Source organism: Accipiter gentilis, chromosome 23, assembly GCF_929443795.1.
Source record: "Accipiter gentilis chromosome 23, bAccGen1.1, whole genome shotgun sequence".
Classification (NCBI taxonomy): Eukaryota; Metazoa; Chordata; class Aves; order Accipitriformes; family Accipitridae; genus Astur; species Astur gentilis.
The window spans coordinates 9308605-9330632 of record NC_064902.1 but is presented as its reverse complement, the minus strand read 5'-3'; the positions used below and the strand labels follow the sequence as shown (position 1 = coordinate 9330632).

Sequence of the window (22028 nt, the reverse complement as noted above, 5' to 3'; positions counted from 1 at the left end):
AAGGTATATACTACATCTGCCTATTTTTGTCATTCTAATTTACACAGGGGTAAGTTCTTGATTTAGTTTGGAGTTACTGTGCCTATCTGTGCATCTAGAAGATGATATATTTCATCTGGAAACATTTACAGAGAAATGTCCTCAATCCATATATAGTACATTAAAACAACATATAAAAGAGGAATGTATATTGTAATATTGTTACTTTAAATCTGGAGTTACATTAAATCAGATTGTCATCCGATTCCTTTGGGGTAGGTAAATTGTAACATGGAGTTTCTCAAAGATGAAAACCTCTTGGCCCAAGAAAACTAGTATTAAAATAGGCAGTTCCACATGTTTGTAATTTGTGGAGAAAGTGCAGACGGTGACAGAATAGTGTCTGAACTATTTCCCACTCTTTTTTAAATTTGTGTATAGCAAATTGATACACTTCAAGGTAGCAGCTGTTTAATGCTGATGCCAAATTATAAATTAGTCTGGTAAAATTCAAATATATGTTACATATTTTATATTACTAAACCATATTTAGGATCACAGATTAATTTCAACCTCATTTATGCTACCCAATGTAATTATAGATTTCATTTTTGTGATAAATGAAACTTGAAGCAAGTTTTGCAAATTAGGGATAGCTTACAACATTCTGAGAATATGTCTCCACATATCTAAACTGAACCTTCAATGCAGGAATCTGCCAACATAAAAATTTAATGTCAAATGCTAGGCTATGAAAAATTATAGAAATAAGTGGATGCAACTTGATGCCTGTCATATCACCTGAAATTATAATTATTCCTAAAACAAATTACTGTATTCCCCTATTGTAAAAATGAAAGTAGAAACACCGTATGTTGGAAGAAATCTAGTACTGGGATGCCTAGTTTGTATCTTAGTAAAGCTGTTGGCACATATATTAACACCACACACATCAGTCTGACACATTTGAAGTTTAAATTTGTCTTTTATAAATACATAAACCAGACTTGATTCAATAAGGTTTCTCAAAAGCAGTATGCCTTCTGAAGTTGTATCTGACAGAAATTCAATGTGCAATTAGATCCTCACTAAAAAGTCACACATAACACATCTTTTACAGAAAAAAAAAAAACCTTGATCAAAACCTCTGGAAATTTCTAAACATATTATACTAGCATCTCTTCCTTGTAGGTTGTTGCTCGCAGTAAAAGAAAATAAAGTTAAATGAAGATTTACAACTCAAGACTGCATTACTTTGCTGTTCTTGAAGCTGGGAGGGAACAGGTTAGATGCTTAGAATCATCATTTCTTTCAATGTATCCTCACATTTTCTTAAAGAAAAGCATGTTACTTGATCAACATGCTGGAAATTCAGGGCTGAAAAACCTGTTTTCTCCAACCTTCATTCCTTTCCCATAATAAAAATGCATGAATATATTAAATGTTTAAATGCTTAATTACATTAAACTTATTTGATGCCTTTTAACAATCTACTGTAAAGCACCAGACAGATATTTATCAGTGCTTTAATCAAGGAGTGATCTTGATCAAGTAACCCCTATAGGTATTATGAGGCTTGTTCAAAAAAACCAAAAAAAAAAAATAAAAAAATCCTGCCTTCACTACACCAATCACTATGAAATCTGCTGTACCAATCTTCAAAACATGCCTTTGGCTAAATTGAAAGCTGCAAAGGTAAAAGTACTCATGCTACATTTTCTTTTCTGTTTAACTATCTTTACTTAACAAAACAATGCACGATCAAGAATCTTTGGCTAACTTGGGCTCCTACACCATATAAATTAATAAATAAATCTAACTTGTCACTCCTTACTAAAGTGGCTGTGAAAACAGACACCTAAAATATTAACCACAGGGGTAGAGAAATCATAATTTAAGTAAAGATGCAACCAGAATACAGATTGCATATTGCAGAGGAAATGAATGCAGCTTCATCAGTACAACCGGGTTGTCGCTCAAAGAGAAATGCAACGTCCTTGCTCTGGATGTGCTTTGTACAGATTTTCTCTAGTGTCAGGCCCACATTCCTACTTGAAAGAGAAAAATGGCCAGGGCAAGGGTTGGGGGGGCGTGGGAGGAGCAGGGGAATGTGGACTTTATAATATCTTCCCTGACACTTGGAACAGAAAACTCAGCCAATTACTCAAGGGAGAATGTCATCGATGAGTGGATATAAGATGGTTACAGTGCTTTAAATGCTTTTTCATACTTTAACAAGAGTGGATTTTTTTTCTTTTAGGTAAGTAGTTCCCACACTGTGGTCCAGAAAATAATAGTAAGTGGTCTACAGCCAATGTGTGGAACTAACACTGGGTTTACAATACTGTTTCCCTCCCCACTAAAGAAGAGATGGGGGGAAAGCAAGAGTCAAACTGTTTCACTGAGAAAATGTGTAAACCAGACACCAGATAGCTTTTTTTTTTTTTTTTTTTTTTTTTTTTTTTTTTAAGACTAATTGGATTTTCTGAAAGTCTGGTGCTTTGGAAGTCTGTTACATTCCCTGCCCATTACGGAGAAGAATTTCTGCAACCCATACTTGAATGTGAGAGAGCATGTTCATTTGCTACCCGTAATCCCATTGAATATTCAGTACCAACACCATTAAGAAGCACTCATTTCCCAGGCTGCTATAAGCCCTAAGGCTGAAGCAGTTTCCTGTAGCCTACCAAAAAAAAAAAAAAAAATCCTCATGCTCCATTCCCTGAAGATGCTCCCAGGTTTCATATTACCTAGACAGGCTGTGCATGGGAACAGAATAGGCTTTGGCTGTAGCCCAACTGCCTGAGGCCCCAGACTGCTGCGGGTGGCAAACCAAACTATTTTACTTATGCCTACATCTTGGAAAGCCAGGCTGGCTGCTACTGCAGCTGTGCAAGAGGTCAGGATGAGCAGGGCAGTGTCTGTGCTGGCAGAATGGAACCCTCTCAGCAGAAGCAACCACCACACTCAGCCCTCCTCAAAAAAAGAAGATCTGATCTCTCCCCAAGTTCAGCTCTGGCCCATCTGCCCCAAGTTAGTATAATTTAACCCTAAACCCTATTCTACTGAGAAGCTGGTTTGCCCCTTAGCTCACTATAAATGAAGTGCAAGTGATAAGGTAGCCTAATCTGCTATATTTTCTTTTTCTATTTCTTTGTTTTGTTAAAGTTTAGAGATTAAATAAAACTTGATTCAAAGAAAGACATTCAGCATGTTTAAAAGTGACATTCTTAGAGTAGAAAGATTCCATTTGAAAACATCTGAGCCTTATATAAAGACAGCATAGTAGTTCTTCAATAAATACTTTCAAGGCAAATGTAGACTGGGGTACTGATCCTGTGAAAGCAATTTTCATTTGGAGTTATTGAAACAGCTGCTTTCCTCCTGAGATAAAAAGCTCCAGTCAAACATTTCAAAGTAATTTCTTATCTCTGCTTCTAAGAACTGTGTTTATTTGCTACATGTGATGTCAGATCAACATAGCAAGATACAGTTAGCAAGAACTGGTGTGTGTGTGTGTGTTGGGGGGATTTTATTTTTTTTAAGGGTCATTTGATGGGAATTTTTGATATTGGCCCTCACATATTATAGTTTAAAAAAAAAAAAAAAGAGAGAGAGAAATATACTGCCAAAATGGTAGAACTTAAAGTTTACTCAGCATAAATAAATAGCTTAGTAAAACTGGCTTTATGCATGCTTCCAGCAACAAATGCTGCATTAAGAAATACCTGTCCTTAGTAAGGTCAAATGTATATATAGCAATATAAAAGAGTGGTAGAGTGAACCATTAAATATTCAGTCCCTGCAATCGTCAGCAACATACATCTCTTCTTTCCACATAAGGGAAAACTATAGCAATGTAAAATATCATTACAGCAATTTCTAATTGTTTCTGTTTAAAGTTAGCATATGGGAATAGATATTTGCTAGATAAAGAGAAAACATTCTAATGTATTTTAAAATGCTTGTATTTATTTTGGTGCTAATGGAGCTTATACTGGTAGTAACAGATGTGGTCATACTTGCCCCCATTCAATTGAGGAGAATATTTGACATTAAAAGATAAAGAATAGAAATTTCTGGAAGGAATATATCGTTACGTCTTCAGACTTATGTTGACCTTCCAAAATATCAGGCATATGTATACACATATAAACTGAAACAATAGCATATCTTTTAAAACATTGCCTGTCAATCACCTGCTCTACTTTGCCAATGCAGAAACTTATGGTTATAAGTTAATAATGGCTGTTTGGAAAAATACATATTACAGTGTTTGTTGTGATATTTTTCTTGTTTCTGTTTTATCCTTTAATTACCAAAAGAAAGAGCTATTATTACCAGTGAACATGCAAAGGAGTATCTACTTTGTAAAACTGGTTGAGAAAGTGTAATTTCATCTACTTTCATCTGATATTACAATGGACACTTGGCAATTACACAGAAAAAAAACTACAGGAGAAGCCTGGTACATGTGTCAGACTCACAGAAATGAAAGTAACAGCCTAAATGATAGAATTTTTATGATGATTTCCAAAACACAGCTAATTACTCTGATAGCTCTTGACCAGTTTTGGAATGTGCATAGTAACAAAGTTTTAAGACATGATTTTTCTATGGACTTGACCAAAAGACTATGAATTCAAGAGAAACTTTTCTAGGAAATTCAGTAACTTTTTGATGAGGCCCCCGGGTAATTTTGCTGTGCTGGTGTATTCAAATCACACAGTATCAGATCTTATAACAATATCAGACAATTCAGGAAGCTGTTTGTAACTATAAATTCAGAAGCATGATAACTGAACTACTCATTTACAATGGTAAATGATGGTTGTTCATCTCCTTGAAGATATTTCCTTTATACTCTGAGCTATACTCAGGACAATGGCACTTTTGTGCATTCCAGTGTTTGGTCAAATAAATTGTTAACTTCATTACACAAACTAGAAAAAAATAAGAACCTATAAATTCACAGAGGTTAAGAAACAAATGAAGACTGACAAAGTCATAGTATATAAAAATACATGGAACTATTACATTCTACCTATTTCAAGCTTATTCTCTAGTTCTGGCCTTTCAAGGAAAGAATAACTAGCTCACTAATATGAATAACAGGAAAAAAGGTCATATTTCATTATTCTCTGAAACCTTGGATGAATTATTCACTTTATAGGCAAAATAAAGCTCAAAGTGATTCCAGAAATAATAATAATAAAATAATAATTTAGCTAACTAGAAACTATATTGAAGCTTACTCTGAAGAACAAAATATGAAATTGTACTTAGCTATTTTGAATAATTGAGTACTGTCCATAAAATCTGAGCATCATCTGGGTGGCATAAAAACTTTTTGATCAATTAAATTAAAATGAATCTGACATTAAGTAACATATGGGTGTCTAGTAATCTGCATTTTGATCAGTTGCAGAGTGATGGAAAGGTTAACAGTAGGATTAATTCCAGACAGTACATCTGGACAATATAGTTGAATCTTTAGTTTTAAGTCTAGAACATGCACAGCTTTCATATGGCTCATTAGATGCACCCACAATAAAGTGCTCATTCAGAAAACTGCATCACAGTTCACAAATAAGGGTCTTCAATACTAAATGATTAGAAACAGTCCATGTCATTCCACATAGTAACCAAATATTTAGATAATCTAAGAATCAACAGTGGAGAACATCAAGTACATTAAGGAAGCAGTCCATGAAGAATAATTCCTGTAGAACGTAAGTGTATGTGTAGGTAAAATGGAAAGAACTCATGTAAATAATACAATGGAGTAAAGTTCAGCATAACAAGGTCAAATTCATTTTTTCCTGGTATACATAAAAATACCTAACAGTGACACACTTCAAGTGTGTTTTCAGAGCAATGTTTTCTACTTCCTGTAACACCTCATTGACTTCTTCAGCAAAAATTAACTACCACACTAAATGTTAAGCACAATTCAGTGCCGAGCTGAAACTCTTCTGATTTCCTTTAGTTAAAAACGAGAAGTATTTAAAGAAAGATGCAAGACTGCTGCCCTCTCCAGCCATAACAAAGACTCAGTATACATGGACAAATCATTTTAAGAAGATGGAAAGCTTTAGCAGGGAAGAAGTTCTATAACACAAGTGGCTTATTTTAACAGGCCTTTCCCTCTACAAGAAACACAGGACTTTTCAACTATCTTATTTCATAATTTTACATGGCGTAAACAATCTTACCTTACCCTTCTAAGAAGTGTGATGGAGTAATGCTTGCATAGGGAGTAACGCTTGCACAGAGCAACTGCATTTGGATGGCAGGCAATAAACTAAACTTCAAGCTGTAGATTCATACTGCAATCTCCCTTCAAATACAACTTTCACCGAAATCACTGTAATTTTTTTAACTGAAAAATGCCAGCAGGATGTGATTAATTTGAACACTTTCACAGACCTTTCTTGAGTGAATGCATTATTATTTTGACACACCTGTTTGGAATGCTGATGGTTTGGGGTTTTTTTATTCACACAGTATTATACTTGATTTCATTTGTTTTGAGATTTTGTTTCCATTTAGTGTTAGTTTGACTTGAGTGTGCAATCTCTTCCTCAGTAATTTGTGGTAACGGAATGATGGTTCAATTTAAAGCAACAGAAATATTTTAATTAAAGTAATTACTAAACTGTATTAACAGTATATTTTCAGTGATTTCTGTATTTTTCCATTAAATTTATTGACTAGGACATTATTTCTTTTTCTTCCTACTGAGTCACATAAGATTCTTTTGAAATGGCATAAGGAGAATAATTAATAAATTCTAATAACAGAATGCATTGTACTAGGAAAAGATCATTATAGCACATTGTTACGCACTGCATCCTATCTCTCTGCTGTTCTGTTACTTTCATTCCTTACCTCCTTGTTGGCTCTGTCTGCTTGAACTAATGTTCCATTCAGACATGGCTCTACATAGTGAAGTTCTTCATTATACTATAGAGAGAAATAAAAAGTATGATGAAAAATTTAATTAAAAGCTTTGAAAGATACAATTTAATTTAATGATTTAGAACTACAGCGAAACATGCACATAAAGCAAGAACAAAAGGATTCAGTTCATTTTTAAAAAGTGGCTGTGGTATTTTTTTTTCCTTTTACATGATTCTTAATGTTTCAGAGGCTTATACTTCTTAAAAGGAGCATTTAATTGAATGTATGCCAACACTCAGGTGGAGTTAATGGGTACTATATACACTAGTTGGCATAAATATCCTTCAAGTTGAAATCTGGGTAGTATTAAGAGCTTATGTTTGATACATCACAGTCACAACTCCCAGTTCTTTGCTACATATAAAAAGAGTCCTGACAAATATTTGAGGCACTGGTAAACCTTTTGGAAGGTTAATAGTGCAACAACTATGCCAAAAAGTCTGTAAGCTTGAATCAATCCTGGTCATGTCTGACAATAGTCAGAATTTCAATCAAGCAGAGTAGCTTATTATACACTAAGTCATGAAGCTGTGACAGATCTTTAAAGAATTATCTGCTTATCTTGCAAGGTCTAAGTAAGTTAGATAGCCCAGTCCTATTTTCAGAAGCATCTTAAGCATTAAAAGAAACTGAGACTCATCTACAGTCAGTAGATCTTGCAGACTCATGGATACTTAAGTCATTTAATTGAAAATTGGACTTGATTGTTTAAATCTTTTAAACCTTTCAACACAGGTCAAGTTAATACAGAAGTACCTTCAAAAAGTCTGCATTAGTTGTATAGATAGAGTTTTAACTTAATTCCTCCTCTCATTAATTTAATCTACTCTAGAAGTTATCACAGATCAAACTGTAAGGCCTTTGCATTCAGGCTTTAAGCAGTTTCACCCTTTCATAGGCATTAAGTCATCAGAACTTCCATAGTAAACAACGAAGGGTGACAAGTTAAGTCAAGTCAAAAATAATCAAGAAAAACATTTCATTAGATTAGTATATGCATTTACTCCCTTCTTCCTCCACCTCAGCGGGAATAAAAAAAGCCTTACAATGACCTGCTACAGAATGCTGCTTAGACAAGGTTCTCTGTCACTGAAAGTTCTCGCTGTCTCCATCTGCCTATAGCTCTGATTTTGTTCTATTCTCTTCAATTTAACACCACTCCTTTCTCTACACACACGTTTAACCATAGACCCCAGCAACCTGTTCCACTTTGGACACCTGTCATCTTCATTCATTTTAACAGTGCACTACCCACCACACTCATAATTACATAATTACTGTTGCATAGGGAAGAGTGTTTAATTTGAACTGCAAGTTATTCTCGAGGCATTGTGCTAGACTCAGTCCTCAGCTATAGGTAAACAGAAACCCAGAGTAACTCCACTTACTATTGCTGGTTATACAGACTATTCACATCAGCATCAACATAGTAAATGGTTCATTGTATAGAAACAAACAAGAATGCTCAAAAGATATTTACACATAATTTCTGCAGCAGATTTGCATGCTTCCCTAATTATTTTATTCCCATCAATGTTATTCCAATATATGAGAGCCTGTGGACATGTCTATTGTTCCAAAGGTAATATGAAAAACAAGGCAGACTTCTAGAACACTTTGGAGTCACTGCGAGTGTCCTGTGTGCATCTCAGTGTCATAAGTTTATTGATATGATAAACAATGTACTTTGCCCTGTAGTTTCACTCTTCAGACTGCTTTCCAATCTATCTCCTGACAGTCATTGCAAAATAATAATACCAAATCTACACAGCATCTCTTACTATAGGCCAAAGTCAATACTATATTCGATTCTATTGTAAAAAATACTGAAAATCTGTGACACTGGTACAGCAGCCCCTACTCCCAAGCTTTTTCCTGCCTTCACAGTTTTTTTCAGCATGTTCTTTAATCAATATACTTTCTGTTTAAGCCTGTTCTTAGCTTGATTTCTGTAGCTGTCATTGGAAACTACATTATTATACATATTTTTCTTCATATAATACCAAGAATAGTGTCTCCAATTGGCCAACATGCAATAAAATACTAAAGTCTACCTGTCTCTCAGTCGTGGTCTCAGTTTCAAACATCTGCATGCAAGCAAACTCAGAATTTCCTAATGCTGTACCACAATTTTTTTCTAAGCCTATCACCACCACTAAATAGATGAAACAACTTCCTACTCTATCAGACCTTGCAGCATAATTTCAGTCAATTAGTTTTCTATAAGGCTTATTTTAACTACTGTTTTGAATAACTCATATCATCAGGCTATTCTGACAGACATGTAGCTTGTGTGTCTGCTAGATGCACCATAACCCAGATAGACCCCCAGTAGCTTCCCACTATGCCTTTAATGTTATTCAGTTGCATAGTGTAAAGGATGCCTGCATTTTCACAGAGTATGTGCTTTAAGTCCCCTAGCAGCCCCATTTAACAGAATCAACCTACTTCAGAAAAGGATGAAAAAAAGTGTTCATTCTCACATAAGCAGCACAGTTACATAGATGGCATGTGGACAAAGCACTTTCATTATCACTATGAACATAAGAAAAAATAGATATTCGTCTTTCTGAAACCCAGCCAAATTGTGACACTATTTGCATTTGTAGCATCTAATTCACCTTGAGATTATTACTATCAAAAATATTTTAAGTAATCTGCTATGTATGGCAAAAGAAACTAGATTATGCCAAGGTGCGTCAATGAGTACTTTATGTAATGGTATTCTATGGATCACAAACATAACCTGGAAGCATTCTGTTTGGTAGCAGTTCTTCCTCTACTGTATCAATACAAAGCATAGAATCATTTAGGTTGGAAAAGACCTTTAAGACCATCAAGTCCAACCATCAACCATGCCCACTAAACCCTGTCCTGAAGTGCCTTGTCTACGGGCTTTTTTAATACCTGCAGGGCTCGTGACTCAACCACTTCCCTGGGCAGCCCATTCCAATGTCTGACAACCCTTTCAGTAAAGAATTTTTTCCTATTATCCCATCTGGAAACCTCCCCTGGCACAACTTGAGGCCATTTCCTCTCATGCTATCACAGGTTACTTGATAGAAGAGACCAGTACTGACCTCACCAGAACCTTTTTTCAGGCAGTTGTAGAGAGCGATAAGGTCTCCCCCCTCAGCCTCCTTTTCTCCAGACTAAACATCCCTAGTTCCCTCAGCCGCTCTTCATAAGACTTGTGCTCCAGGCCCTTCACCAGCTTTGCTGCCCTTCTCTGGACACGCTCCAGCACCTCCATGTCTTTCCTGTAGTGAGGGGCCCAAAACTGAACACAGGACTCGAGGTGCAGCCTCACCAATGCCGAGTACAGGGGAATAATCAATACCCTGCTCCTGCTGGCCACACTATTTCTGATGCAGGCCAGGGTGCCGTTGGCTTTCTTGGCCACCTGGGCACTCTGCTGGCTCATATTCAGCCGGCTGTCAACCAGCACCCCCAAGTCCTTTTCCACCAGGCAGCCTCCAGCTACTCTTCCCCAAGCCTGTAGCGCTGCATGGCGTTGTTGTGACCGAAGCGCAGGACCCGGCACTTGGCCTTGTTGAACCTCATACAACTGACTGGCCTCGGCCCATCGATCCAGCCTGTCCAGATCTCTCTGTAGAGCCTTCCTACCCTTGAGGAGATCAACCCTCCCTCCCAACTTGGTGTCATCTGCAAACTTACTGAGGGTGCCCTTGATCCCATCTTCCAGATCATTAATAAAGATATTAAACAGAACTGGCCTCAATACTGAGCCCTGGGGAACACCATTCGTGACCCACCACCAACTGGACTTAACTCCATTCACCACAATAGTAGGAAAAACCTTTGTATAAAGATGTCTAGCAGCTTCTGATGGTTTGAATTCTTGCACAGGTGCATTTTTATGATCTATTTTAATTTTTATACTCTTCGCTAATTGTATACACTTTCTTTTCCTTTTTAAAAAAAGATACGAAGAGATGGAAAAATTCACTGGACAAAATTATTTCAGTTCCAAAAGAAATTCCCCAAACACCAAACATCTGCCTCTCTTAAGTCCATGGAAACTGTAGAATTCTGATGCAACACATGAGAGCATTCAAGCAGCGTTTGCTGCTTAAACTAGCATATCCACTTGATAAGATCTTTAGTACAACTGTCAGCTTCTAGTAAAATACACAACTTGTACTTCATAGCAAATATTTGATTTCTTTGTCCTTGTCGTAGGGTAGGGTGCTTTGCAGTGTTATTGGTGGTGCCTTTCTTTTAACTGTGCCAAACCTTTCAAGTGGAAAAGGGAAAAAATCCCGCTCCTCCCTTTCCCACCACCTTATCAGCAATTTGAACTCAGTTCTGCAGCTTTTCCATGACATTTAAAATTTTGTATTTAGTGAAATAGCTTCCTGATCTTGAATCAAAAGGCTGATTAGTAACTGCTGACTTTGCCAGCAACACCCAGTATAGATCTCTTGTTAATTTACATCAGTAAAAGCCTGCATTTTGCTTTTTGCATTACACTCTTTTCTTATATTTCCTAGCATTGCATAGTCCCATACCCCTATACTCTGGCATATGACATTTTTGCATGTTATAGCTGTGATAGCTGTGATGCAATAGCTGAGAATAGTCTGTGTTTTGCTAAAGGAGGGAGGGAGAGAAGTAAAAACCAATTACCTTCCTTTCTGAGCAACTCTTCTAAAACCTCAGTCTACTTTCATCTCTCTTGTAATATTCTCTTGTAATTTAAACATTTGATGATGTTGATTTTTATTATTATTTTATTTACTTAGTTACATTTATCTGTTTTATTAGTTCAGAGTATTTTGTCACTCTAGTTGTTTCTTTGCACAACAGGCATAAATAAAATGAATGGGCTGAAATCTGAACCGAGAGGAACCATATATAGTAGACAACTGCTGATCTTCATTGTATAATCAGATACTATTCATATTCGGAAAATTTGAGATACATATGGTTTTAGCACACCTACACAAGTAGTTTACACTTACCTTAGCATTTTTCATATTTATCCTTTGTCATATTTAAGCTGTCTGGAGTAAGGTCCACAGAAACAAATTAAATTCACATTTTGTTGTGCAACAATACACAGATAAATGATTTCGCGCTATATTAGGCATACTCAGATATCCAATACAGCCCAACCTAAGATCCAACAGTGAAAACAATCCACAAATGGAACCAAAGGAATTGGTATATCCAAAGTTCCACTAGCATTACCATGCACAACAAGTAGCACACAAGCACAGTCCACTGCTTGGAGCAATCACATGGAGGTTCGCAATTGGTTGCCTTTCTCTTTCTCAGCCTGCTCACACATTAGCTGTACAGAATCTGATTATTCAGGCAGGCCGAAAAGAAAGTTTATCCATAACCTATTCTGTATGACTACAAGGACTCCAAAGAAGAGACTACACAGAAATATTTACAACAGAAAATTCTACAAATTAAAAACAGGGAACTGTACTACTGTGCTTTGAATTAACAAATACTTTTATTCTAATCAATTTTGCTAAAATGGTGTGACTAAAGCATTAAAATTAGTTTAACATTCTTGGCTCAGTTAATATTTTGTTAATTTAATGTAGAGTTTACATTTTTATAAAACCATTTAAAAAATTTCAGCATTTGGCAAAATTAATACTCATTTTATGATGATATTGTTAATTTAATGGATGACTTGGAATTATACTTCAAAGTAAATTGGAAAAATATGCCTTTTCTCTTGTTGTTGCAGGCATCTCTGTTCATGGACCAGCGAACTGACCTTAAATTTTAGCATAAGCAGCACAAAATCGTTCTTGTATTTCAACAATTTTTTGCAATTCAATCATCCAGTCCATCAATTTCAGATAGACTTTGCAACAACCTACCCATGAAAGCTAAAATTATTTTTAACATTATCCTTTTGTGTTTATTCTCTGGAAAGGTCTGCACTGAATTCTGCTTTCTGCTATATATACTTATAAAGTTTAAAGTATATTTAGTGAAAAATCAAATGGATATGAAACAACCCAGCTAATGTACTGCTAGTGGCTTTTGGGTTTTGTTCTTGGCTGGTGGGTTGGTTTGTTTGTTCCCTACCCTACTGCATCTTTATAAGTGCTAATTGAGCTTTTAATGATGTTAGTATGTAGTGACCATAACTCCCATTACAGTTAATGAGAATCCTAAACGTCTTTTTGTGTATGGAATGCTGAAATGTATAACAACCTGAAAAGCAAATTGACAAGCTTTTAAAACTTTTTGTACAGTGAAATATTGTAAGGGGAGAATAAAAAAACCTACCAGAGTTGACAACCACAAACTTTGCACAAATACTTTTCAGACGTCACTTTTTCACCTGCTAAATTCTGTTTCCTCTTCTTTCACGGACATAGATACTGATTTTCTCCATGCTCAATTCCTTTCCATACTTGACCCCCACTGTCAACAGAGCCCTGTCTTACACTAGTCCAGCTTCTCTAACCTCATGTTCTCCTTTGGCTAACTTTAAAGTGGTCTTCCTTCTTACTGTAACAAACACAAAAGTTTCTCATCTGCTTGTATAACCCTTCCACTTGCTTCATTCTGACTGTTGCTCATCTGTAAGTCCTCTCTCACATCTTTCATCACAATTTTCTTTGCTTTCTCTTCTTTTGTCTCAAAATGCAGACATGCTTTAGGGTTCTCCCCTCTTGTGAGACAGAGAGAGAACTCCTTAACTTATTTGACTCATAATTCCTGACCCAGTTCCTCATAGAAGTCTTCTGTTGCAAGTATTAGTTCCATTAATCGCTGTGCATAATAAAGCCACCCTGACAATCACTCAGGCTCAAAACTTTTCCTTCATCTAATAAGTGTATTGTTTGTCCAGATTTCCCACATAAAGCTCTTATTCCACCTCAAATCTTGGTCTGGGAAGAGAAAGAGGTACTCGGCCATTTGTCTCAGACCTCCAGATGTCCAGCAGTCCTCACAGAGCAACAATTTGGAAAGGCCTTTCAGAAGAACAATCGGTGTGAGCAAGTATCAGCTGTGTGCTATGTGAAGAGTAAGGCTTCAACATTTAGGCACAGTGGACCTATATTTGCACACACCACACAGCTGGCCAGTTCTGGATACGGAGACTTGCTATATATGCACAGATCTATGTTACAAAGGGGATTTCTTATATGGACATATGTATATCTTACCTTCAAAGAAAACCACTTTCACATCATCAGGCTATGTCTAAATTATAGACAGTATGATATAATCTCACTCAAACATCTGTCTACAGATAAAACTATATAGGATTTTCGGTGCATTCACACTGAGAAGCCTCTTGCATGGGCTTTGTTGTCTCATGTTTCGATCACTGAAACATCCTCTCTGGTCTTGACAAAGATCATTTACCCTGCTGGCACTTATTCAGAGCAGTCCTTCAGAAGTAATTTTTGCGGATCGTTTAGAGCACGGTAACCCTGGTTTTACTGTGTACCCTCACTATGTCCTCCTCTAACACTAAATTTTAAAAGGAGTCCATAATCCAGCCTGAGTCTGCCTATGCCATTCCTCAGTGAAACGTCCACTCCCTTCTCCGCAGCACTGGTCTCTGTTACAGGTTTGTTACATTTTCAAGCAAACAAATTTTGCGTTTGCTTTACATTATTATTTTTTTGCCTTGTGAGACAGCAAGGATTGTATTGTGACACTCAGTCCAAAACTCTTTAAAAACTATTCTGCCAATATACCTTCAAGATGACAGGACAGCACTTTACCCACTCATTGTCACTGCTGTCACGGTCTCCTTGTTTTCCCCTGCATTTCTGCAGTACCTCTTTCAATGCAGTGACTAATTTCAGGTTCGTATTTGTGCAGTAACTAAAGCATCAGTGTCCTAATGAAATTAAACAGCTGAGCTGGTAAGAATAGAATCTCATTCTCCATTGCTATTTCTACTTATTTCAAGAATAAACATATATTCATGCTAAAAGAGATGATAGAGAGGAAAGAACCTTCAGATGAAAAAACTACCTCAGACAAATGCTGTAACTACCACAGTAACCACGTATCTTTCTAAATATTAAGAAATTCTTATACTAACCAAACTACTTATTAGGTGTAAGCAGGAGAGGGCTGCAGTGGCAACCTGTGTGAGAGACGGCCACGAACTGCCCTGCGCCGGTCACAGCCGGTTGCCGCCAGCACCAACACCAGTTTCAGCTACCGGTGAGGCACCAGAACTGCGGCAGCAGGCCTGAGGAGGCCGCCCAGGCAGGCTAAGGAAGAAGCCATCGGGGCCGGAAACATTTGGAAACACGGCTGGAAAAGTGTCATGGTGGAAGGGGTGTGCTTCTGGACACTGTGGGCTGCAGGTGGCCCACAGCGGGGTGGGGGCAGCCCTGAGGGACTGCGGACATGGGCATCCCAGGCTGAGGTGGGGACGGCCCTCGGGGACTGCAGCCCATGGGTGACTCGCACCAAAGAGAAAAACAAAGAGCAGAGGAGAACCAGCAAGCAGCAAAGAGTGGCAGTGAGAAACTAATAAGCACAGAGCTGCTGACAGGACCCCAACCTTCTGCACCGCCCAGCACCTCACCCAGGAAAGCGGGGGGACTGAAACCGGCAGCGAAGGTGAGAGGTGCTGAGACCAGGGCCTGGGGTTGGGGCGGGGAAGATGCTGGACAGAAGTTGGGCCTGGACAAGGGGGAGGAAAAGCTCAACTGGGTGTTTTGTTCTTTTTCTGAATACCCGAATCAGTGATCAGAGGTTTGTGTTAATTGGCAATAAATTAGGTGAAAATTCTGTGACTCCATGCTGGTTTATGGACAGCTCAGTTCATTGTCAATTAAAGTTTAAATTGAAAAAAATGACATTTAGTTATTTAATACTTGCTTTTTTTGAAGTATTTACATGGTATTTCTGCTGTACTACTAAGGCAAAATGATTAGTTTGGATTCTAGCTACATACATTTTTACATTTTTTGTTATAGATGAGCTTTTTGGTTTTCCCAAAGTAAAAACCTTCGCTTTAAAAAAATTTCTTTTTTCTTCTTACATCATTCACAGTAACTGTCACAGCTACTGATAAACACAGAGATGATACACTAAAAAATGGCTGGGCAGGCATCTTAATAATTACTTAGTTGAAACGTTCTTTCAGCTTACAAAAGTTATTTAGATTACAGTTAATCACAATTTTTTTGAAGGACAGTAAACCTTTTTTTGATATACCATGTAATTATGTCTTTCTACTACATGAGTTTCTACTAATTATGCAATTATCATACAAGGAGATTAATATGAAAGATATTCTGAACTAAATGCTTTCTATCTGTTAAAAATACAGTAAATGCACATATACTTCAGGCATATATACTTCATTCTCCATACAACCTCAATGATTTGCACTGGTGTCACTGGGGTCATTTAGTATACCAAGGGCACTTCCCTTGTGTAAAAAAAAAAAAAAAAAAAAAAAAAAAAAAAAGACATTTTTAGAATTTATGCATGGGATAAAACCATGTATTTATAATGTATAAGCAAAAGAATATCAGCAAAGGAGAATTTATAAAATGACCAATTCCTCCTCCCTCCCTCCACCATCCCCCAAGCAAACTGTAGTTCTGATGTCAGTTTTGGACTTGTTAAAGCCATCCTTACCTACATTATTAATCCTACTACTCTTAAATACTGTAAAACTAGCCTCTTGTCATAGATTTAAAACATGTACCATAGAAAACTAACTACCATACACAGGTAACAGGGACTACTGATGATCTAATTTATCACTGTTATTAAACACCAGTAATACCTCTGCACAACTTACACATACATACCTTTCAGGTTCACACTGAAGAAAGCATGAGCAATGAGGAGCTATGCTGGCATTTTATCATGCCTTACAAGTTTCAGCACAAGCTAAGATCTGATTCTATTAATTCTTACGTATTAACCATTTTGCAGTTTACACTGTATTGCAGAAGGTGTGGAGGGGGAAAAAAGGGAGGGGGCAAGGAGGGGGGGTGGTGTACAGGGACACAACTCAAAGTTAAAAATTAAGGTAATGTAGAAACTTCAGGCAAACTACAAAAGAGATTACTATTCTTTTTAACTCCCAAAATCAAGACAACTTGTTTAAGGGGTTTCAGATTGCAAGTCATAGAAAACCAGTTTGAAAACACTGTCACCTGAAGAAGCTTGCATTGGAAAACCACAGTGTCTATCCCATTGGTTCAGATGTCATCTTATATCCATCACCTGCCTGCAACATTTTTCAAGTGTATTGTGTGATGTAAAACTTGACAGATAGCAACAAATGATGGAAGAAAAAAAAGGGAGAAAAATCCTGAGACACTCACAGCAATTATATTGAAGAAGTCATCATCTCCAAGGGTATCCAAAATAGATGAAACTGTCTGTTTTGCAATAGTCAAGCGAAGCCCTTTCATACTGCCACTGACATCTACTAAAATTACGACATCTTTTGGAGAAGTTGCTGCCTGGATGTACCTAAGACAAAAGACAAAACAACTTGTTCTTTTAAATACTGGACTTCTCTTCCTTTCAAATTTCTTAAACACTGGTAGTCATCTATTGCCTACCATTTTCTATTTCTGCAGTCAAATGCAATGACTCCATTCTCATCAGGTTCCCACTTAATTCCTGTTTAAAAAAAAAAGAGATAAAAAGATTAAATTACATTTCCACAGTCCCTGTTCAAAATGTGTCTGTGGTATTGGGGCTAAGTAGCACTTAATGGAGTTTCATACTTTAATCTAACAGGCAACGGTATTATGTAGGAGATACTGGAAAAAATAATTTATTAAAATAGGACCATGTCATGGTTTAACCCCAGCTAGCAACTAAGCACTACGCAGCCACTCACTTGCTTCCCCGCACACACCCAGTGGGATGGGGGATAAAATCGGGAAAAGTAGTAAAACTTATGAGTTGAGATAAGAATGGTTTAATAGAACAGAAAAGAAGAAACTAATAATAACACTAATAAAATGACAATAGTAATAATAAAAGGATTGGAATGTACGAATGATGCACTTTTGCTCACACAATTGCTCATCACCTGCCAATCAATGTCCAGTTAGTCCCCGAGTGGGGATCTCCCCGTCCCCACACCCCCCAGTTTCTATAGTATACGTGACATCACATGGTATGGAATACCCCATTGGCCACTTTGGGTCAGCTGCCCTTGCTGTGTCCTGTGCCAACTTCTTGTGCTCCTCCAGCCTTCTTGCTGGCTGGGCATCAGAAGCTGAAAAATCCTTGACTTTAGACTGAACATGATTTAGCAACAACTCAAAACATCAGCGTTACCAGCATTCTTCTCATACCTAACTCGATAACAGCACTGTACCAGCTACTAGGAAGACAATTAACTCTAGCCCAGCTAAAACCAGGACAGACGACAAGAAACAATTTTTTTTTTCCACTCCTTTTTAGCCTACTGTGAGGTAAAATCCACTTTAAGCCTACTATGGTCATCATAGTACTGTCACTAAAGTGTTGTCATACTTGGTCATTGGTGCTGGCAAGCTTTATCACATGCTTGCCAATTCCCTTTCAAACCTTGAGCACTTACTACCCATGGCTGATCTCAACAGGTCCTGTTATACTAACAGCTTCACTCACAGGTCATACACCTGATGTTTTGCTCACATCACTATGAAGAGCTAATATCTACCAGTTGTGTGTCAAAAAAAACATGATAAAAACATCATCAACCAAAAAAAAAGTTGACAGGGCAATCCTTCCTGCTTTTTACACTCATTTGCTAGCACAAAATGAGAAACAGCCTTTAAAATAAGGACTAACATTTTTTCTAGCCTTGAAATATCATGGAGCTTGAGAAGTGAACTATAATCCAGACCTAACACAGACGTCGTAGCCATTACTTTCCGTCACTTTCAGACACACAGGCTGATAGTAAAGTTGCTCACAGTAAACTCAAGACATCAGACTTAAAAACACATGGGTTGCTAAACCATATCAGCTAAAGGAACAGTTCCCACTATGGACCTGATCCAAAGTTACAGAAGCTGAGGATCGGTTCATTTAACTTTTTAGTTTGTTTATTATGTAGTAAATTTGGCACATGATTAAACACACAACTTAATAGGTAACAATATATATTTTAACCTATTTCTATAGAAATAATCCAAGTGATCTAACTGAATTTAATTACAACTGGTGTGAAAGTAAACTTTAAAACAAATTTTTGAAATCTTTAAATGTAAAGATGTCAGGTTAAGTGGAAGACTGAAAACTGAATAATAAATTACAATTAAGTCTTTTTCTATGCATCAATAGAGCACATTATCTGAGCTCAGTACTATATGAAAGGTCTAATCCTTTTTTCCTCCTTCTCCACAGTCTATTTAGAAGTTACTTTTCATATGTGTTTATATGTATATATGAATAGGCATATTTATGAGTACATAAGCTACCTTGGGGCTTCACCTCCAAATGAAAATTGGTAGAAAAAAACTCAGAACTTTGAAAACACTGATTAGCAATATCTCTCTCTGAAAACTTGATAAAGTAAAATCAAACATGCAAGTATCTGTGAAAGTCATGATTTGTGACAGTACTCAGTGGAAATTTGCAGCCATAGCATTCTTTATTGTATTTTAAGTAAGAATTTGTATTCTTCTTACCTGGATATTGTCTGAAAAATCCTTTTGCACTTCCAAAGTACTGCCAGATGAGAGAAGGGTCACGATCAAAATTATCAACAAACACCTTATTTAAAGATTCTGACCAATAAACTCCATTTACAATGGCTGGATCTGTGGGGGGAAAACCAACCAAACAACAACAACAACAAAAACAAAAGAAAACCAAAACCAAAACCAAACAAAACCACAAAAAAAAAAACCAACAAAAAACACAACAGCAAACAGAGAAAAGTGATTTTACCTAAACAGAATCCCTTGAACTCTGTGATCTTCAGCTTATTCAGTACCAAAAAAATCTAATGACTGCAAACTATTGCAGAACATCTTTTAGTTTCCTTTGTCAATTAAATGATTCAAAATAAATGATACACTTAAATAATGAAAGTATGGTTAAAATACAAAACCGACACCGGGGTAAATTTTTTAGATAAATTAAAATTGGTCATTAGACCATCTATCTGGAAGTACTGTATCGCTTGTTCTGGTCAACATAAAAGTGTTAATCTAATAATAGATTTTTTACTCAATTTACTTTTCCTAAATGCATGGAATGTCTCATGGCAACACTTTATAGCTTTTTGTTTTTTTTTTTTTCTTTTAATCTTCAACTTGGTAAGACCATTCTCACTATATCCGAAAGTTTATGTGTGGGAACAGAAAGTGAAATACCTTTTATTTTATATCATGTTATTATGATACACATACAAACACAAAATCCCATGACAAACACCACTGTTATTTGGAAAACACTGGACCCAGATTTCACAACAATTACCTCATTTTTTTTAATTCCCACAGAAAGAGAAATACAAAGCAAATCCTTGATGTTGAAAATAAACTATTTCTTTTTAAAACATCCCCATCTATCAATTCCTAAAAACCCAGGCTGCCCAGGTATGTTTTTAAGCTGCAGATTTTGTTCAATAGTGAGAAATCAGAAATAAATGAACACATCTTAAAAAGTTACTCAATTTAAAACTGTGAATTTTGAAAGATGAGAAGCAATTAAGATATACTACATTCCCAATTCAATCTGTATGTGAAGTCAGCAGAACATAAAGGAAAAAATGGAAATAAATTCACAGATGTATTATTTCATTTGTAAAAGTGTGCATACATGAATACACAGTAACATTTACTCAAGCATTGGAAATAATGCTTCCATTAGCTTGCAAAATATTGTTGCTGTGCTGATTTCAGAATACTTAGAATGTGATTTTAATGGAGTGGAAAAAAGGTGAATTGTTATCTTTCCTTACATTCATCAAGAAAAACAGCAGAAAAAGGGAAATGTATTAGCTACAAAACTTTGAATGTTGCTTTCATCTAAATATTTAGGTTTTCATAGATGGGCTGCTGAAAAAGCAAGGTCAACAAAACAGATGTTGTCTTTAAAACATGTCTTGTATAGTTACTTGTTTCTCTAGAGGATGAAATATGCATTTAAAATCTGTCCAAGCAGACACGTATCTAACCAATGTCACTAGTCCAACGGTACTGCTTTAGTTTTGCCTCGCTAGCAAAATCCATTGTCCAGTTGTTTCCAAGTCTGCAGTTACTCCAATAGCAAGTTGTAATTAGGACATCATAAATTAACTGTCAAGGCTGCCTATCCTGGGATCTATCATCAGTCTGTAAAAATATGCTCCTATTTCAGCACCCCAAAATATTGATCCGTTGTTCAGCATTTAGACATTACATCCGCTGTACAAAACTGCAGGCCTACAGACCTCACATGGAAATTGCATGTCTTTGCTGGCTACTATATCTTCAGGCAGAAGGATTTCAAACCCGAGTTCCTTTTTCTAAATTTAATGGCTGTTATGTGGATGCATCTCTGTCCACATGCACCATCCTAAATACAACTGAGTTCCTGACCATGTATCTTCATTAAAATTTTACAGTCTCATCTTCTAATAATCTGTATGTCAAGCTTGTAGTTCTGGGCAATTTCCTATTTTAGTAAGTACACTAAATTGCTTAAATTTCCCCCAGAGCTTCATTTAGAAACAGTATTCCTGGGGTTTTATATTACTGGTGAATGTCATCTACATTCACAAAATAGTTATATGTCAATAGTGGTAAATTAATGCTTGTGAATATTCAGAAATTTGGGGAGGGAGAAAAAGAATAAAAGATAAAGCTTAATATAAATGCAAAATCATTAACGTGATGTTATGGGGCTCAAAGACAATAAATGTAAATAGCTTCTGCCACAATTCTTGAAACATAATTTCTGCTTTTGCTTCCTGGCAGTAACAGCTAAAATATAATTAAAATATTCCCTTTCCCTCGCCTTTTAGATGGGCTGGCTTGCAATTATATGGGATTTTGCTCCACTGCTGTTTGTATAGATGTTACCTATTTTTTTACTGATATTTAATATAAAACCAACCCCCAGGCAAATAGGTACACTAAAGCGAATCTGAAACA

At 36.5% G+C, this 22028-nt stretch overlaps 1 protein-coding gene across 1 annotated transcript in view; it reads right to left on the bottom strand.

Annotated features, from left to right (window-relative positions):
• Positions 1-22028, bottom strand: part of CACNA2D3 (calcium voltage-gated channel auxiliary subunit alpha2delta 3) — a 479329-nt gene that overhangs the window by 252458 nt on the left and 204843 nt on the right. The window contains exons 6-9 of the mRNA XM_049826767.1: positions 19575-19706; positions 17505-17565; positions 17262-17412; positions 6871-6945 (exon numbers count right to left, since the gene is read on the bottom strand). Of these exons, the coding sequence (XP_049682724.1) occupies positions 6871-6945; positions 17262-17412; positions 17505-17565; positions 19575-19706 (419 nt within the window). The remainder of the gene's footprint in view (positions 1-6870; positions 6946-17261; positions 17413-17504; positions 17566-19574; positions 19707-22028) is intronic.